Source organism: Nomascus leucogenys, chromosome 12 (assembly GCF_006542625.1).
Source record: "Nomascus leucogenys isolate Asia chromosome 12, Asia_NLE_v1, whole genome shotgun sequence".
In the NCBI taxonomy this organism is placed as follows: Eukaryota; Metazoa; Chordata; class Mammalia; order Primates; family Hylobatidae; genus Nomascus; species Nomascus leucogenys.
Window position 1 is genome coordinate 21,707,179 of NC_044392.1, and position 15,970 is coordinate 21,723,148.

At 36.8% G+C, this 15,970-nt stretch overlaps 1 protein-coding gene across 5 annotated transcripts in view; it reads right to left on the minus strand.

Annotated features, from left to right (window-relative positions):
- The window catches only part of CEP350 (centrosomal protein 350), a 175,956-nt gene that overhangs the window by 90,486 nt on the left and 69,500 nt on the right, over positions 1–15,970 (minus strand). For 4 of the 5 annotated variants that reach the window (XM_030823922.1, XM_030823921.1, XM_030823920.1 and 1 more), the window contains exons 14-16: positions 14,023–14,186; positions 7,154–7,328; positions 3,968–4,188 (exon numbers count right to left, since the gene is read on the minus strand). In XM_030823922.1, coding sequence (XP_030679782.1) covers positions 3,968–4,188; positions 7,154–7,328; positions 14,023–14,186 — 560 coding nt within the window. The remainder of the gene's footprint in view (positions 1–3,967; positions 4,189–7,153; positions 7,329–14,022; positions 14,187–15,970) is intronic. The other variant, XM_030823923.1, reaches the window with a different exon arrangement.

The following is a 15,970-nucleotide window of genomic DNA, read 5'->3' on the forward strand; positions in this document are numbered from 1 at the left end:
TTTTTATTTTATTATTATAAGCCCATTTACATTTAAAGTTAATATTGTTACGTTTTAATCTGATCCTGTCATTATGATGTTAGTTGGTTATTTTGCTCATTAGTTGATGCAGTTTCTTCCTAGCCTTGATGGTCTTTACAATTTGGCATGTTTTTGCAATGGCTGGTACTGGTTGTTCCTTTCCATGTTTAGTGCTTCCTTCAGGAGCTCTTTTAGGGCAGGCCTGGTGGTGACAAAATCTCTCAGCATTTGCTTGTCTGTAAAGTATGTTTTTCTCCTTCACTTATGAAGCTTAGTTTGGCTGGATATGAAATTCTAGGTTGAAAATTCTTTTCTTTAAGAATGTTGAATATCGGCCCCCACTCTCTTCTGGCTTGTAGAGTTTCTGCCGAGAGATCAGCTGTTAGTCTGATGGGCTTCCCTTTGTGGGTAACCCAACCTTTCTCTCTGGCTGCCCTTAACATTTTTTCCTTTATTTCAACTTTGGTGAATTTGACAATAATGTGTCTTGGAGTTGCTCTTCTCGAGGAGTATCTTCGTGGTGTTCTCTGTATTTCCTGAATCTGAATGTTGGCCTGCCTTGCTAGATTGGGGAAGTTCTCCTGGATAATATCTTGCAGAGTGTTTTCCAACTTGGTTCCATTCTCCCCGTCATTTTCAGGTACACCAATCAGACATAGATTTGGTCTTTTCACATAGTCCCAAATTTCTTGGAGGCTTTGTTCATTCCTTTTTATTCTTTTTTCTCTAAACTTGCCTTCTCGCTTCATTTCATTCATTTCATCTTCCATCAGTGATACCCTTTCTTCCAGTTGATCGCATTGGCTACCGAGGCTTCTGCAATCTTCACATAGTTCTCGAAACTTGGCTTTCAGCTCCATCAGCTCCTTTAAGCCCTTCTCTTCATTGGTTATTCTAGTTATCCATTCGTCTAATTTTTTTTCAAAGTTTTTAACTTCTTTGCTATTGTTTTGAATTTCCTCCCGTAGCTCGGAGTAGTTTGATCGTCTGAAGCCTTCTTCTCTCAACTCATCAAAGTCATTCTCCGTCCAGCTTTGTTCCGTTGCTGGTGAGGAACTGCGTTCCTTTGGAGGAGGAGAGGTGCTCTGCTCTTTAGAGTTTCCAGTTTTTCTGCTCTGTTTTTTCCCCATCTTTGTGGTTTTATCTACTTTTGGTCTTTGATGATGGCGATGTACAGATGGGTTTTTGGTGTGGATGTCCTTTCTGTTTGTTAGTTTTCCTTCTACCAGACAGGAAGGTCTGTTGGAGTTTGCTAGAGGTCCACTCCAGACCCTGTTTGGCTGGGTGTCAGCAGCGGTGGCTGCAGAACAGCGGATTTTCGTGAGACCACAAATTCAGCTGTCTGATAGTTCCTCTGGAAGTTCTGTCTCAGAGGAGTACCTGGCCAAGTGAGGTGTCTGTCAGTCTGTCCCTACTGGGGGGTGCCTCCCAGTTAGGCTGCTCGGGGGTCAGGGACCCACTTTAGGAGGCAGTCTGTCCGTTCTCAGATCTCCAGCTGCCTGCTGGGAGAACCACTACTCTCTTCAAAGCTGTCAGACAGGGACATTTAAGTCTGCAGAGGTTCCTGCTGAATTTTTGTTTGTCTGTGCCCTGCCCCCAGAGGTGGAGCCTACAGAGGCAGGCAGGCCTCCTTGAGCTGTGGTGGGCTCCACCCAGTTCGAGCTTCCTGGCTGCTTTATTTACCTAAGCAAGCCTGCGCAATGGCGGGTGCCCCTCCCCCAGCCTCGCTGCCGCCTTGCAGTTTCATCTCAGACTGCTGTGCTAGCAATCAGCGAGACTCCGTGGGCATAGGACCCTCCGAGCCAGGTGCGGGACACAATCTCCTGGTGTGTCGTTTTCCAAGCCCGTTGGAAAAGCGCAGTATTAGGGTGGGACTGACCCGATTTTCCAGGTGCCGTCTGTTACCCCTTTCTTTGACTAGGAAAGGGAACTCTCTGACCCCTTGTGCTTCCCGAGTGGGGCAATGCCTCGCCCTGCTTTGGCTTGCGCACAGTGCGCTTCACCGACTGTCCTGCACCCACTGTTTGGCACTCCCTAGTGAGATGAACCCAGCACCTCAAACGGAAATGCAGAAATCACCCGTCTTCTGTGTCGCTCAGGCTGGGAGCTGTAGACCGGAGCTGTTCCTATTTGGCCATCTTGGCTCCACCCCCACAATGCATTTCTTAAATAATAAGACTTAAAAGTTGAAATTACTACTTGATCCATGGGTACAGAATGGACTTTGTGTTAGGGGACATAAAAACATTAATCTCCTTTTTTATGTCCATCAGAGCTCTTGGATGACCAGGTGCATTGTCAATAAGCAGGAATAAATATTTTTTCCAATTTTGAAAAAAACACTTCGAAAAAAATCTTTTTTTTTTCTGGGCAGTAGGTCTCAACAGTGGGCTTAGAATACTCAGTAAACCTGAGTGCTGTAAGCAGATGTGCTGTCATTCAGGCTTTGTTGTTCCATTAATACAACACAGGCAGAGTAGATTTAGCTTAATTCTTTAGGACTCTAGGATTTTCAGAATGGTAAATGAGCAATGGCTTCAACTTCAGCTGTATTAACCCCTAAATAGAGAGTCAGCTCATCCTTTGAAGCTTTGAAGCCAGGCACTAACTTCTCTCTAGCTATGAAAGTCCTAGATGACATTTTCTTCCAACATAAGGTTATTTCATCTACGTTGAAAATCTGTTTAGTGTAGCCACTTTCATCAATTATCTTCTGGATAACTTGCTGCACTTCTACCTCAGCACTTGTTGCTTCATCTTGCACTTTTATTTTGTAGAGATGGCTTCTTTCTTTAACCTCTGCTAGCTTCCAATTTTTCTTTTGCAGCTTCCTCACCTCTCTCAGGCTTCACAAAATTGAAGAGTATTAGGGTCTTGCTCTGGATTAAGCTTTGGCTTAAAGATGCCACTGGCTTGATCTTCTATCTCGGTCCCTAAAACTTTCTCCGTATCAGCAATAAGGCTATTTTGTTTTCTTACCTATCATTCATGTGATACCTTTCTATTCCTTCAAAAACTTTTCCTTTGCATTCACAACTTGGCTAACTGGTACAAGAGGCCTAGCTTTTGGCACATCTTGGCTTTTGACATCCCTTCATCACTAAGCTTAATCATTTGTAGCTTCTGATTTAAAGTGAGAGATGTGACTCTTCCTTTCACACGAACACTTAGAGACCATTGTAGTGTTAGTAATTGGCCTAATTTTAATATTATTGTGTCTCAGGGAATAAGGAGGCCAGAGGGAGGGTTGAAAAGGGGAAAGGGGTGAGTTGGTGGAGCAGTCAGAACACACACAACATCGATCCACTAAGTCTGCCCTCTTAAATGGACATGGTTGGTGGCACCCAAAACAATTATTAATACAACAGGAACATCAAAGATCGCTAATCGCAGATCACCATAACAGCTATAGTAATAATGAAAAGCTTGAAATATTGAGAGATTTATCAAAATTGTGGAAAGAGGGACACGAAGTAAGCACATGCTGCTGGAAAAATGGCAGTGATGAATTTGTTCAATACCATGAGCCTTTAATTTGTTAAAAAAAAAAACAAAAAAACAAAAAACCCTGCAGTATCTGTGAAATGCAATAAAGCCATGCACAATAAAACAAGGTATGCCTATACAATGTACTTTACTTCTATATGTGTGCACACGTACATGTGTGTATACATACATACGTATACATATAAACAGGAGTGCACATATGGGACATATTTTTCAGATATGTTTTGACTAATGCTGGCTGACAAGATGGGAAAAAAATCAACATTACTGAATCTCTTGTGCTTTTCAATATTTAATTTCTTGCAGTTTTTAATACTTGAAAAGTAATCATATTCACTTGAAATAATATTTCTCTATGACTCAACTGAAAGAAAAGGAATTTTGAGAGAAAAAATTTCATATCGTATTCTAAAAATCACAATTCCATGGATCTACTTACCTGGTTTTGGAGCTGCGTTCTCTGTCATTGTTCTGCTGGCAGCTAGGTTCAAATCAGTGAGAGCTGCATTAGGCTTAAATCCTGTTATAGTTGGAGGCATTACTGACGACTTAGATCTTTCTGAAGAAGTTCCTGGAAGGTCAAACTGCAATGATTTCTGGGAACTTGGTGACAGGGGAGAAGTTGGAGTTTTCTGAGATCTTCCCTTATCTGATGAGACACTAGAAGTTTTGATCCACAAAAACATTAGAGGAAGGAAAAGTACTTTGTAAACCAGCTAAATAATTCAAAAGAACAACATATAAAAAAACTTTATCAACATTAGCTTTAAAAAGTTGTGATTTAGGCATTTATTCATTAATATAGTCACTATGCTGAATGAGTGACTATGAATATTCCTCTAATTGCTAGAATTACAGTGGTGAACAAGCAAGGCAAAAACCCTGCCCTAAATACAATGGAAACGGAGTAGCTTGATTAAACTCGCACTGAACTCTTCCCTCTACAGTGTACATATATTATGAGTCACTCATTATAGCATGAAGCAAAGTCTTCTAAAATAGACACTCTACAGCAATAAAATTGGAGCCATATATGAGTCTTAAAATACATCTCTGAAAGAGAATATTTTATGTTAAAAGGTAAGAAAAGACAAAAACTATTCTTTTGTTATATTCTCTTGTTGATCCAAGCATCACAGAAAAAATTTTCACACTATCCATCTTTAAATACTTAATATACTTCATTTCTTTATATCTACTTTTTAATACTACATCTCTTTCTTGAACTTTCTAATAAGTAACATAACAATTTGTAACAACTCTTAAGGCATTTAATTCAATACAAGGCATGTTTCTAGCATTTCTTTGAAAAAGTAAGCTCATTAAAGGTATTATTTCTTGTAACATCAAGCATGTTGCCTTGCACTGAATATTTATTTACTGAATAAATTATTGAAAGATACTCTATAAAGCATTTTAGCACAGTTATATTGCCAATATACTGAAACAAGTTTGCTTTTAGCTTCTAATAAAATGATGAAATAGCTTTCAAAGGTAAACATTTCTCTTATACCCAGCATAAAAATACTTGAATAGAAGTAGGCCTGAGAGGCACTCATGTGTTTATTTGACCCTTAATTTTCTTTTTTCTTTTTTTTTTTTTTTTTTTATACTTTAGGTTTTAGGGTACATGTGCACAATGTGCAGGTTTGTTACATATGTATCCATGTGCCATGTTGATTTCCTGCACCCATTAACTCGTCATTTAGCATTACGTATATCGCCTAATGCTGTCCCTCCCCACTCCCCCCACCCCACAACAGTCCCTGGAATGTGATGTTCCCCTTCCTGTGTCCATGAGTTCTCATTGTTCAATTCCCACCTATGAGTGAGAACATGCGGTGTTTGGTTTTTTGTCCTTGCGATAGTTTCCTAAGAATGATGTTTTCCAGTTTCATCTATGTCCCTACAAAGGACATGAACTCATCATTTTTTATGGCTGCATAGTATTCCATGGTATATATGTGCCACATTTTCTTAATCCAGTCTATCGTTGTTGGACATCTGGGTTGGTTCCAACTCTTTGCTATTGTGAATAGTGCCGCAATAAACATATGTGTGCATGTGTCTTTATAGCAGCATGACTTATAGTCCTTTGGGTATATACCCAGTAATGGGATGGCTGGATATTTGACCCTTAATTTTCTATTGATACTTTAGATAAATACTATTTCTAACAGTCTATTTCATGTATGAAACACAAAAAGAATGATCATTTTAACAGATTTCTGTTAAATAATTAAAACACAACATCAAACAAAACAAAGTACTCTACACCTCACCTTAGGGTTTTATAAGATGAATTTATATTTGCTTTGCAGATAAAATTCAGCTAGACTAGCATTTCTAAAAGTATATTTCCAATAATGTTAATAAGCTTTCCCAAAAAGAAAGCAAAAGAGCTTGGGGACAAAGAGTGACTATAGCCAAATAAGAAAAAAAAAAAAAAAAAAGAGGTTAAACAATTTTTGAAAAATCTGGACTTCTCCTTATCAAAGCCTCCAATTATTTTATCCCTGTGAATCTCCATGGGTGGGGAAGGAGAAATCTAGATTACAGTATGGGGCATTGGTGAAACTTATTTGGCTATGGATCTCATTAAGAAATGTTTAACTTTGTAAATTTCGTCAAGTTAAATCATCAGAGTAATTCTTAAGGAAAGGTAAAGTTTTCTAAATTCCAAAATCACTGACAAAGAAAAAAAATTTAATTTTAAACACAGAAATAATGGTATTAATGATGTTTAAAATTTAATTTTAAACACAGAAATAATGGTATTATTTGTAAAATGAAAGCACTAAAAATGGTAATCTTTATGTGTCATAGTACTAGAAAAAGCACAGTTACTTTAAAAGGAAGAAATAAATGCGTGTCTTCTCAGAGCTTCAATTTCCAAGACAAAACCAGTGCACACATGAAAAGTCATATGGACAAATGAGTAGGAACTGTATAGCTAGCAACAACTGAAGGCTATTTGTAAGCAACAGACTAAGTGCATCGTATACGATATTAGAAAGAAGAGAAAAAACAGTACGCAAGCTCCATAATCAGTGAGAGTGAGATTTCAAAATCTGCCTGAGTGGTCTAGCAAGTTCAGCAGAAAAGTTGAGAGGAAGAAATAAACAATAAGGCAATAAGGATGCTAAGTAGCTGTGCTGAAACAATGGATGAATAGATGAGAACTGACATTTATAGACAAAAGAAATGAGATAGTTTGTGGTAGCCCAGGGAAAACACTTCAAGTAGAGTTACGCACTTAGAATTGATCTATGACCTCACAAAGCACCCTAAGCAGGGTAGCTGCTTAGTCAAAGGCTGAGCCAAGAAAACAATTGTAACAACAGCATTCAGCATAGATAACTGGGTTGTGCTAGAGGGAGAGAATTCCTGAGAAAGAGGTTATAACAGTTTAGATGATACATGACCATATTCTAATATACAGATAAAGATTAGAGCTGTAAACAAAGCTATGAAGTCTATTTGTAAAATACAGAATTTTGTAGTAGCTCAGACATGCACGGTTAAGGTGACTGCTGAGCTAAAATTCATTATATGGATTTTTTGAATATCAATTATATAACTTTAATTATATATGAATTACAGTATAAAATATACATTACTTTACCTCACAGAATGTCCAGAAAGATCCTCCAAAGTGCCATCTGTATCAAGAGTCTGCTCAAAATCTTTAACAGAAAGTTTGCTGCTGGTCCCAGATTTCTTTCCTTGATGGGAGCCATGTTCTGCTTTTTCCTCATCAAGAAGTGAGTTCTGAACATTTCCAGTGAATGAATCCAACCCTGTAAAGCAAATTTCTTATAGAGCTGATTCCCAATAATAGAAGTTATTGAGAGAGATAATTGATATATAGATTTCAATAAAATAATAAAAAGTATATATCAGAATATTTAAAATTTGACTTATATTATATTCAAAATCTGTTTTCCATATCTAAAATAAAGCAGTTCATCCTTCTGTCTCCATTTAAGGAAAGTGAAGTTTCTTCCATTAATTCCATTTGCTATTAATAAATCATTCTTAGCTCAATAGTAATAAAAGATAAATATATTAAATAACAATAAAATACTAATCTATTCCTATGAAAAAGTAACCAAAAAGAATTTTTTAAAGGATAAAATCCAGAGCTGGGAGAAAAATCGTACCAACTGCTAACTGAACTACATAATTCTTTTGAAAAAGTCTATGGTAAGAACTATGTAGCCTGATTTATAAAAATATTCACATTCTCTGACTCTCAATAATGTTACTCATAGGAATATATCTTAAGAAGATGACTGAAACAAAAATTATGCATGTTATTCAATGTGTAACTCTGTAACTCAAATAAATTTAATCTACATTTCTAACAAGAGAATACCTGTCTAAATCACATAGATAATAGTAACCTGAACATTTATATAGGACATTGTAATTCGAATGCACTTCATATATAGTACCTTATTGCTCTTAAACACGTTATGAAATAAGTACTATATCCCCAATTTACTGATGAGGTAACTAGAGATCTATGGGGCTTAATAGCTTGCTTAACAAGGTATTCTGCTCTGATCAACAGCAGAAATAGGACATACACCCAGGCCTCCTGACTCTAGTCTAGTACACTATTCATCTTGATTGTATGTTTAAACAGCAGCATGGGAAAGTATTTATTATTACCTTTTAAAAAAAGCAGATTACAAAACTGCATATAAATTTTAACAGTGGCCCAAACAAATTTTAAATATAAAATATATATTTTATATATTATATATACATGTTTATATATACACACATATGTATATATACACATAAATATATGTGTATATATACATTAAAATTTTTTGTAAAAATTTATTGTAAAATTACTATATATACTTTAAAATATACATATACAAAAAAATTTAAAGTTAAACTTTAAAGATATATATGGTTAAGGAGCAAAACAAAATGCAAAAGTGAAAAAAAATACCCTTTATACTCGTATTCATAGCAGTATTATTCAACATAGCCAGAAGATGAAAGCAACCCAAATGTCCATCAACTGATGAATGGATAAACAAAATGTAGTTTATACATACATGGGAATATTATTCAGCCTTAAAAGGAAGAACATTCTGACACATGCTACAATATAGATGAACCTTGAAGACATTATGCTAAGTGAAATAAGCCAGTCACAAAAGGACAAATATGATTCCACTTACATGACATAGCTAGAATAGGCAAATTCATGAAGAGAAAGTAGAACGCTGGGAGAAGAGGAGAATGAGAGTTATTATTGAATGGGTATAGATTTTAGTTTGGGATGATGAAAATGTTATGGAGATAGATAGTGATCACGATGGCAAAACATGTGAATGTACTTAATGCTAATGAACTGTACACTTGAAAATGGTTAAATTCCCTAGTGAAATTCATAGAGACAGAAAGTTAGAATGGTGGTTGCCGGAACTGAAGGGAGGGAGGAATGGAGAGTTATTGTTGAATGAATACAGAGCTTCAGTACGGGAAACAGAAAGTTCTGAAGTTGAGTGGTGGGGATGGTTGTACAACAGTATAAACGTGCTTAATGCCACTGAACTGTACACTTAAAGCAGAATATTATTAATCAATTAGAAAGGACTCTATAAAGTCTATTTAGGATCCCGAGGCTAGAAGCAAGCTGTTAATACTGATTATTGCGAATTTTTCTACAATAAAGCTGCACTGCTTTCATAGTAAGAGTGCTTTATTCACTTAATATTGTTTGTTGACAATAAATACACAATTTAAAATTTTTTCTTGACTTTAAACAACTAGAAATTGTAGACAAGATAATGTTCTGTGCAAGAAAGGCCTACACTCCAGTCCAGGGACCCATATGAAAAGAAAATGCCCTGACATTAAAAGATTGCCAAGTAAAGCCATATTCCATATCTTAAAGCAAAATTTTTTTCTTAGGATTACCACTTTAATCTACCAACTACTTTGAACTACACTGGGTAAATTTTTGTACAGAGCATGCAGACACTCCTTTTTCACCACCAGATGGAGCATATACAATTAAAATCACACTGATTTTAGAACTTGGGGATGAAGGAGAAACTAAGTTTAAGAAGATGCTGTGGAAAGTGAAATATATCAGGGTTTTTCTGGTATTGCAGGTGAGGATCAGGGAAACTGAAAGCCACAAAATGCTACCTATACTTCATCTGATCTGTTTTAGATGATAATGTTTTAAACCTACATTAAATCATATTATTAATACACATATACTCAATAAATCATGATTGTTTCTTTTTTTTTGAGACAGGTCTAGCTCTGTCGCCCAGGCTGGAGTGCAGTAGCATGATCATGGCTCACTGCAGACTCAACTTTGGGGGCTCAACTGATCCTCCCACCTAAGCCTCTCCAGTAGCTGGAGCTACAGGTGTGCGCCACCATACCTGGATAATTTTTCTATTTTTTCTAAAGACAGCGCTTCACCATGTTGCCCAGGCTGGTCTCGAACTCCAGGAGTTTGAACTCCTGCATCAAACGATCCACCCAACTCAGCCTCACAAAATGCTGGGATTAAGGAGTGAGCTACCATGCCCAGCCTATATCATGGTATTTCAAAATTGTGCAGTATATCATACCAGATGATAGACTGGATTTGGGAGTCAGAAGTCAGAATCTGGGCTTTGCCAATAACAAGTTAGTGACCTTAGGTGAGACACTAACTTAGCAAACACTAACAATTGCAAAATAAGAATTGAGCAAGATCAGCATTTCCCAAACTGTGTTCAGCTGAATTCTAATGCCATAAAATGACGACTGATGATCCTGTAGTCAAAATACACTTGGAAAATGCTTCATACTACAGCCTCATCCTTATCCTAAAATAAGTAATGCGCTAGCACATTACAGTGTTGATGAGTCTTACAGGAAAGAATCTTGTTTCACTCTAAAAGAATTTCTCAAATTTATGGAACCATGGAGCTCTTTTATTCTCAGAACACTTATGAAACAGTCTATACCACTAAACTTGTATTTCACAAGAAAACACAGTTTGGGAAGTGCTGGTAAAATGATGTCTAAATGTCCTACAAAGACTTTCAGAACACTTCCAAACTGCCTATATTAGGTTAATGATTTAAAAATAATTTCTCCTAGCACTCTCATTGGACGTATAAACTGGCACTAACTTTCTGAAAGGCTATTTGGCAAAATGTACCACATTTTAAACATGGCATATTATTTACCCCATTATCTTACCTCTAGGATTCTCCCCATAGGAAAAAACCAGACTAATACATAAAGATGTATTTACAAGGATATTCAATGCAGTAGTATTTATAACGGAATAAAGAAAAAAGAAAACCTAAATATCCAGCAATGGGGAAAGAGTTGAATAAATTATAATATATTCAAATAACAAGCCAGGTGCGGTGGCTCACACCTATAATCCCAGCACTCTGGGAAGCTAAAACAGGTGGATTGCTTGAGCCCAGGAGTTTGAGACCAGCGCAGATAATATGGCAGAAGCCGTCTCTACAAAAAAATAGAAAAATTAGCCAGGTGGGGTGTGGTGTGCCTGTAGTCCCAGCTACTTGGGAGGCTGAGTGGAAGGACTGATGGAGCCCAGGATGTTGAGGCTACAGCGAGCCATAAGTCATGATCACACCACTGTACTCCAGCCTGGGTGATAGAGTGAGACCCTGTCTCAAAAAACAAAACAAAAAAAGCAAAAACAGAATAGTATTCTGTTACTTAATGGGTCTAGAGTTTATTTAGTGGGTAGTCCTTACAAATGGTAATCCATATTTACTGACAGAAAAAGATACCCATACCCTACAGACAGAATAAAATTGCATGTAAAATGTGATCCCATACACATAAAATTGCTTATTTGTGTGTGCCTACAAATTGTCTGGAAGGACTCTTACTAAAAATGTTAACATTTCACACCCATTAGGATGTCCTATTATCAAAAAAGCAGAAAATATAAAGTGTTGGCATAAATGTAGACAAAACAGAACCCTGTGCATTGCTGGTGGGAATGTAAAATGGTACAGCTGCTATAGAAAACATTATGGCAGTTCCTCAAAAAATTCAACATAGCATTACCGTTTGATCTAGCCAATTCTGTATCTGGGTAAAGCAGGGATTCAAATCGGGTATTTGTACACCAATGTTCATAGCAACATCATTCACAATAGCTAAAAGGTGGAAAATACCAAAATGTCCATCAACAGATAAACAGATAAACAAAATATGGCATACACACAGCATGGAATATTATTCAGCAACAAAAAGAAAGGAAATTCTGATACATGCTGCAACATAGATGAACGGTGAGTCAGATATTACGCTAAGTGAAATAAGCAAGATAAAAAGGATATAATAATACTCTATTATTCCAATTATATGAAGTACCTAGGGTAGTCAAATTCATAGGGACAGAAAACACAACAGTGGTTACCAGAGGCTGATGGACAGAAGAATGGAGTTATTATTTAATGGGTACACAGTAGAGGAATATGAAAAATTTCTAGAGAAGGACAGTGGTGATGCTTGCAACAATAATGTGAATGTACTTAATGTCACTGAACTGTATATTTGAAAATGGTTAAAATGATAAATTTTGTGTCATGTATATTTTACCACAATTAAATAGGCAGAGGGCAGTGGCTTATGCCTATGATCCCAACAATTTGGGAGGCAGAGGCAAAAGGATTGCTTGAGCCCAGGAGTTCGAGACCAGCCTGGGCAACAAAATAAGGCCCTCGTCTCTGCAAAATAAGTAAGATAAAATGAAATAAATAAAATAAATACTTTTTTTTTTTTTTGAGACGGAGTCTCGCTCTGTCGCCCAGGCTGGAATGCAATGGCACAGTCTCAGCTCACTGCAACCTCCGCCTCCTAGGTTCAAGCGATTCTCCTGCCTCAGCCTCCCAAGTAGCTGGGATTATAGGCACCCACCAACATGCCTGGCTAATTTTTGTATTTTTAGAGACGGCGTTTCACCATAATGGCCAGGCTGGTTTAAATGTTAACATCCGTTATCTCTAAGAGAAAGAACTAGAGGTGATTTACTTTTAAATATAAGTTTCTACATTCATTGATGTCTTCCTCCTATTCCTGTTCCTTCCACCCCTTGAAGACTTTTAGCTCAATGAGCAGGATTTATTTTATGTATTTATTTTTTATTTTACTTTAAGTTCTGGGATACATGTGCAGAACGTGCAGGTTTGTTACAGAGGTATATATGCGCCATGGTGGTTTGCTACACCTATCAACCCATTATCTAGGTTTTAAGCCCCGCATGCATTAGGTATTTGTCCTAATGCTCTCCCTTCCCTTACCCCTAAAAGGTCCCAGTGTGTGATGATCCCCTCCCCATGTCCATGTGTTCGCATTGTTCAACTCCCACTTATGAGTGAGAACAGCGGCGTTTGGTTTTCTGTTCCTGTGTTAGTCTGCTGAGAATGACAGCTTCCAGCTTCCAGAAAAAACATTTTTGGAAGCAACATCATTCCCCTAGCTAGACACCATCCTGTGAGTTTACAAAGCCTTTGCCTAATCACTTTATACAGTGATTATCCATCTCCGTAGGCCTATGGAGCAAATTTAAGCCAAGAGTAGAAATGAGGACATTGAAGGGTATCTCAATCACTCAAAAATATTTACTGAATGCCAATGAGTCAGCTACAGTGCTAGGTACCGGAATGTACACATTATCTCCCTTAATTTCATATGAGCTTAAAAATTACCATATCTTTTATTATCTATATTTTATAGATAAGGAAATTTGGGTATTATATTTAATAATAGAGATGTATACACTATAAAGTTTTTTTAAAAAACCAACTGCAAAGCAATTATTTACATTTGTTTTTAAAATAAAGTCATGTGTCCCAGCACTTTGGGAGGCCGAGACGGGTGGATCATGAGGTCAGGAGATCGAGACCATCCTGGCTAACATGGTGAAACCTTGTCTCTACTAAAAATACAAAAAATTAGCCGGGCATGGTGGTGGGCGCCTGTAGTCCCAGCTACTCGGGAGGCTGAGGCAGAAGAATGGCGTGAACCCAGGAGGCGGAGCTTGCAGTGAGCCGAGATCGCACCACTGCACTCCAGCCTGGGCGACAGAGAAAGACCCCGTCTCAAAATAAATAAATAAATAAATAAATAAATAAATAAAGTCATGTGTGTGTATAATTTTATGTATACATCAAAAATGTTAATAGTAATCTCTGAACAGAAGGCTCAAAGGAAATTTGTCTTTCTTTGAAGAGTGTTTATCTCTAATTTTTAATTTTTTATCATTGCAAATGTATTCCTTTTGTATTAAGGAAAAAATTCATAATGTTATATATCAAAAGCTATTATTATAATGATAAATAAATATGAAAGCTAATTACACTACCATAAGAAATTCTTCTAACTTCTTATAGGATCAAATCATAACTTTAGATTAGTACAACAAAATCACTGGTAAGAGAAAAAGTTACCATGTGGAATTCCACTTACATTCTGTCTTTTCCTTTTTTCCTTTCTTTCCTTTAGAAGAAGTAGATGAACGAGACGATGCAGCAGACTGAGCTCCTGATGAATGCTGGGAGGTAACATCCACAGAGGAAGGATCATAGGCAGACTTTCTGTTAGAATGGTCCTCCTGAGGGCCTAAAGTGCTACTGTCAAAGAATAAATAATAGTAGTTCCAGAAAGAAAAGTCTTACAACACAGCTAAATTAAAGATCTTTAAAAATCTATTTAATCACTAGGAGACTATAACTACAATCAAAGATGGCTTCCACTTTATTATTAATTGTTTTAACCACCATAAGCCTGGATTGTTGCCTATGGTTCATTTATTTATTTATTTATTTATTATTATTATTTTTTGAGACAGAGTCTCGCTGTTGCCCCGGCTGGAGTGCAATGGTGCGATCTCGGCTCACTGCAGGCTCCGCCCCCGGGGTTCACGCCATTCTCCTGCCTCAGCCTCCCGAGTAGCTGGGACTACAGGCGCCCACCACCTCGCCCAGCTAATTTTTTGTATTTTTAGTAGAGACGGGGTTTCGCTGTGTTAGCCAGGATGGTCTCGATCTCCTGACCTCGTGATCCGCCCGCCTTGGCCTCCCAAAGTGCTGGGATTACAGGCATGAGCCACCACGCCCGGCCTGTTGAATTTATTACTAAGAAAAATCAAAGGTAAGTGAAACCAATAAAAACTAATATTTAGAGAAAAATATATAATGTTGAATACTGGAAAATATGGCCTCAATTTCTATTCAAATTAATAATTTATATATTATAACTATTTCTCCTCTTATAATCTTATGGAGAACAATAACTTAATATGTTCTACCTCTACCTGGAAATAAAATGCATCAAATCATATTGATTGGTGATATTAAATGTCACCATAATTAAATCTTTGAAAGTTTTTATTTAAAAATTTGATATTTTCCTTAGAGCTCAAAACTTAAAACTATGCTTTTTCTCATATAATTTTTATACCTATTCCTATTAATCTATTTAGATTTAACTAATTTGTAAGATTGCCTAATAATTTTACATGGATTACAATTTGTAATATTTGAAAAAGATGATATTAAATATGAATAATTACAGATAAATTTATATGGCAGCTAAATATAGGGAGAAAATTCTCTTCCACAAAGTCTGATTCACTTACTATGTGACTATGTACAAGTAATTTAACCTCTGCTTCAGTTTGCTGTCTAAAACAGAAATGATAACAGTAATACTTTCCACATCAGGCTATTATAAAAATGAGTTAATATCGGTAAAGTCCCTCAGTCCCTTCAGTATCTTGCACACTAAGTGCCCAACAATTATCAGATGTTATAATCATTATAATTATTGTTTTTCAAAGCTTTGCAAATTTTTCAATGTTTTCTTGATTATAAAGAAAATTACTTATTACTTGGAACCATGGAGTCATGTATCTATCTGATCTTCCTCAATTCTATCACAGAAAACCATTTCTTAAGCTTTTTATGTTAGTATACCACGGAGTAATTTCCCAATACTCCAATACTCTACTAGGAATTCACGGACTGATTTCATAACCTATACTCTGCTTACTATGTGCCAGGCCCTGTTCTAAGTATGTGATTTTTTTCTTTCTTTCTTTTTTTGAGATAGGGTCTAGCTTTGTCACCCAGGCTGGAGTGCAGTGGTGCAATCTTGGCTCATTGCAACTTCCACCTCCCAGGTTCAAGCCATTTTCGTGTCTCAGCCTCCCTATATTTCATTTAATACTCATAACAACTCTATGAGGCAGGCAGGTACTATTAATGTCCCCATTTTACAGAGAAGGAAGCAGAAGCATAGGAAGGCTAAGTAATATGCATAAATACAAACAACCAATAATCAGGAGAGCCTGGATTTAAACAAAGGCAGTCTGGATCCACAGCCCATGCTCTGGATCTCCACTATGATGTGCAGC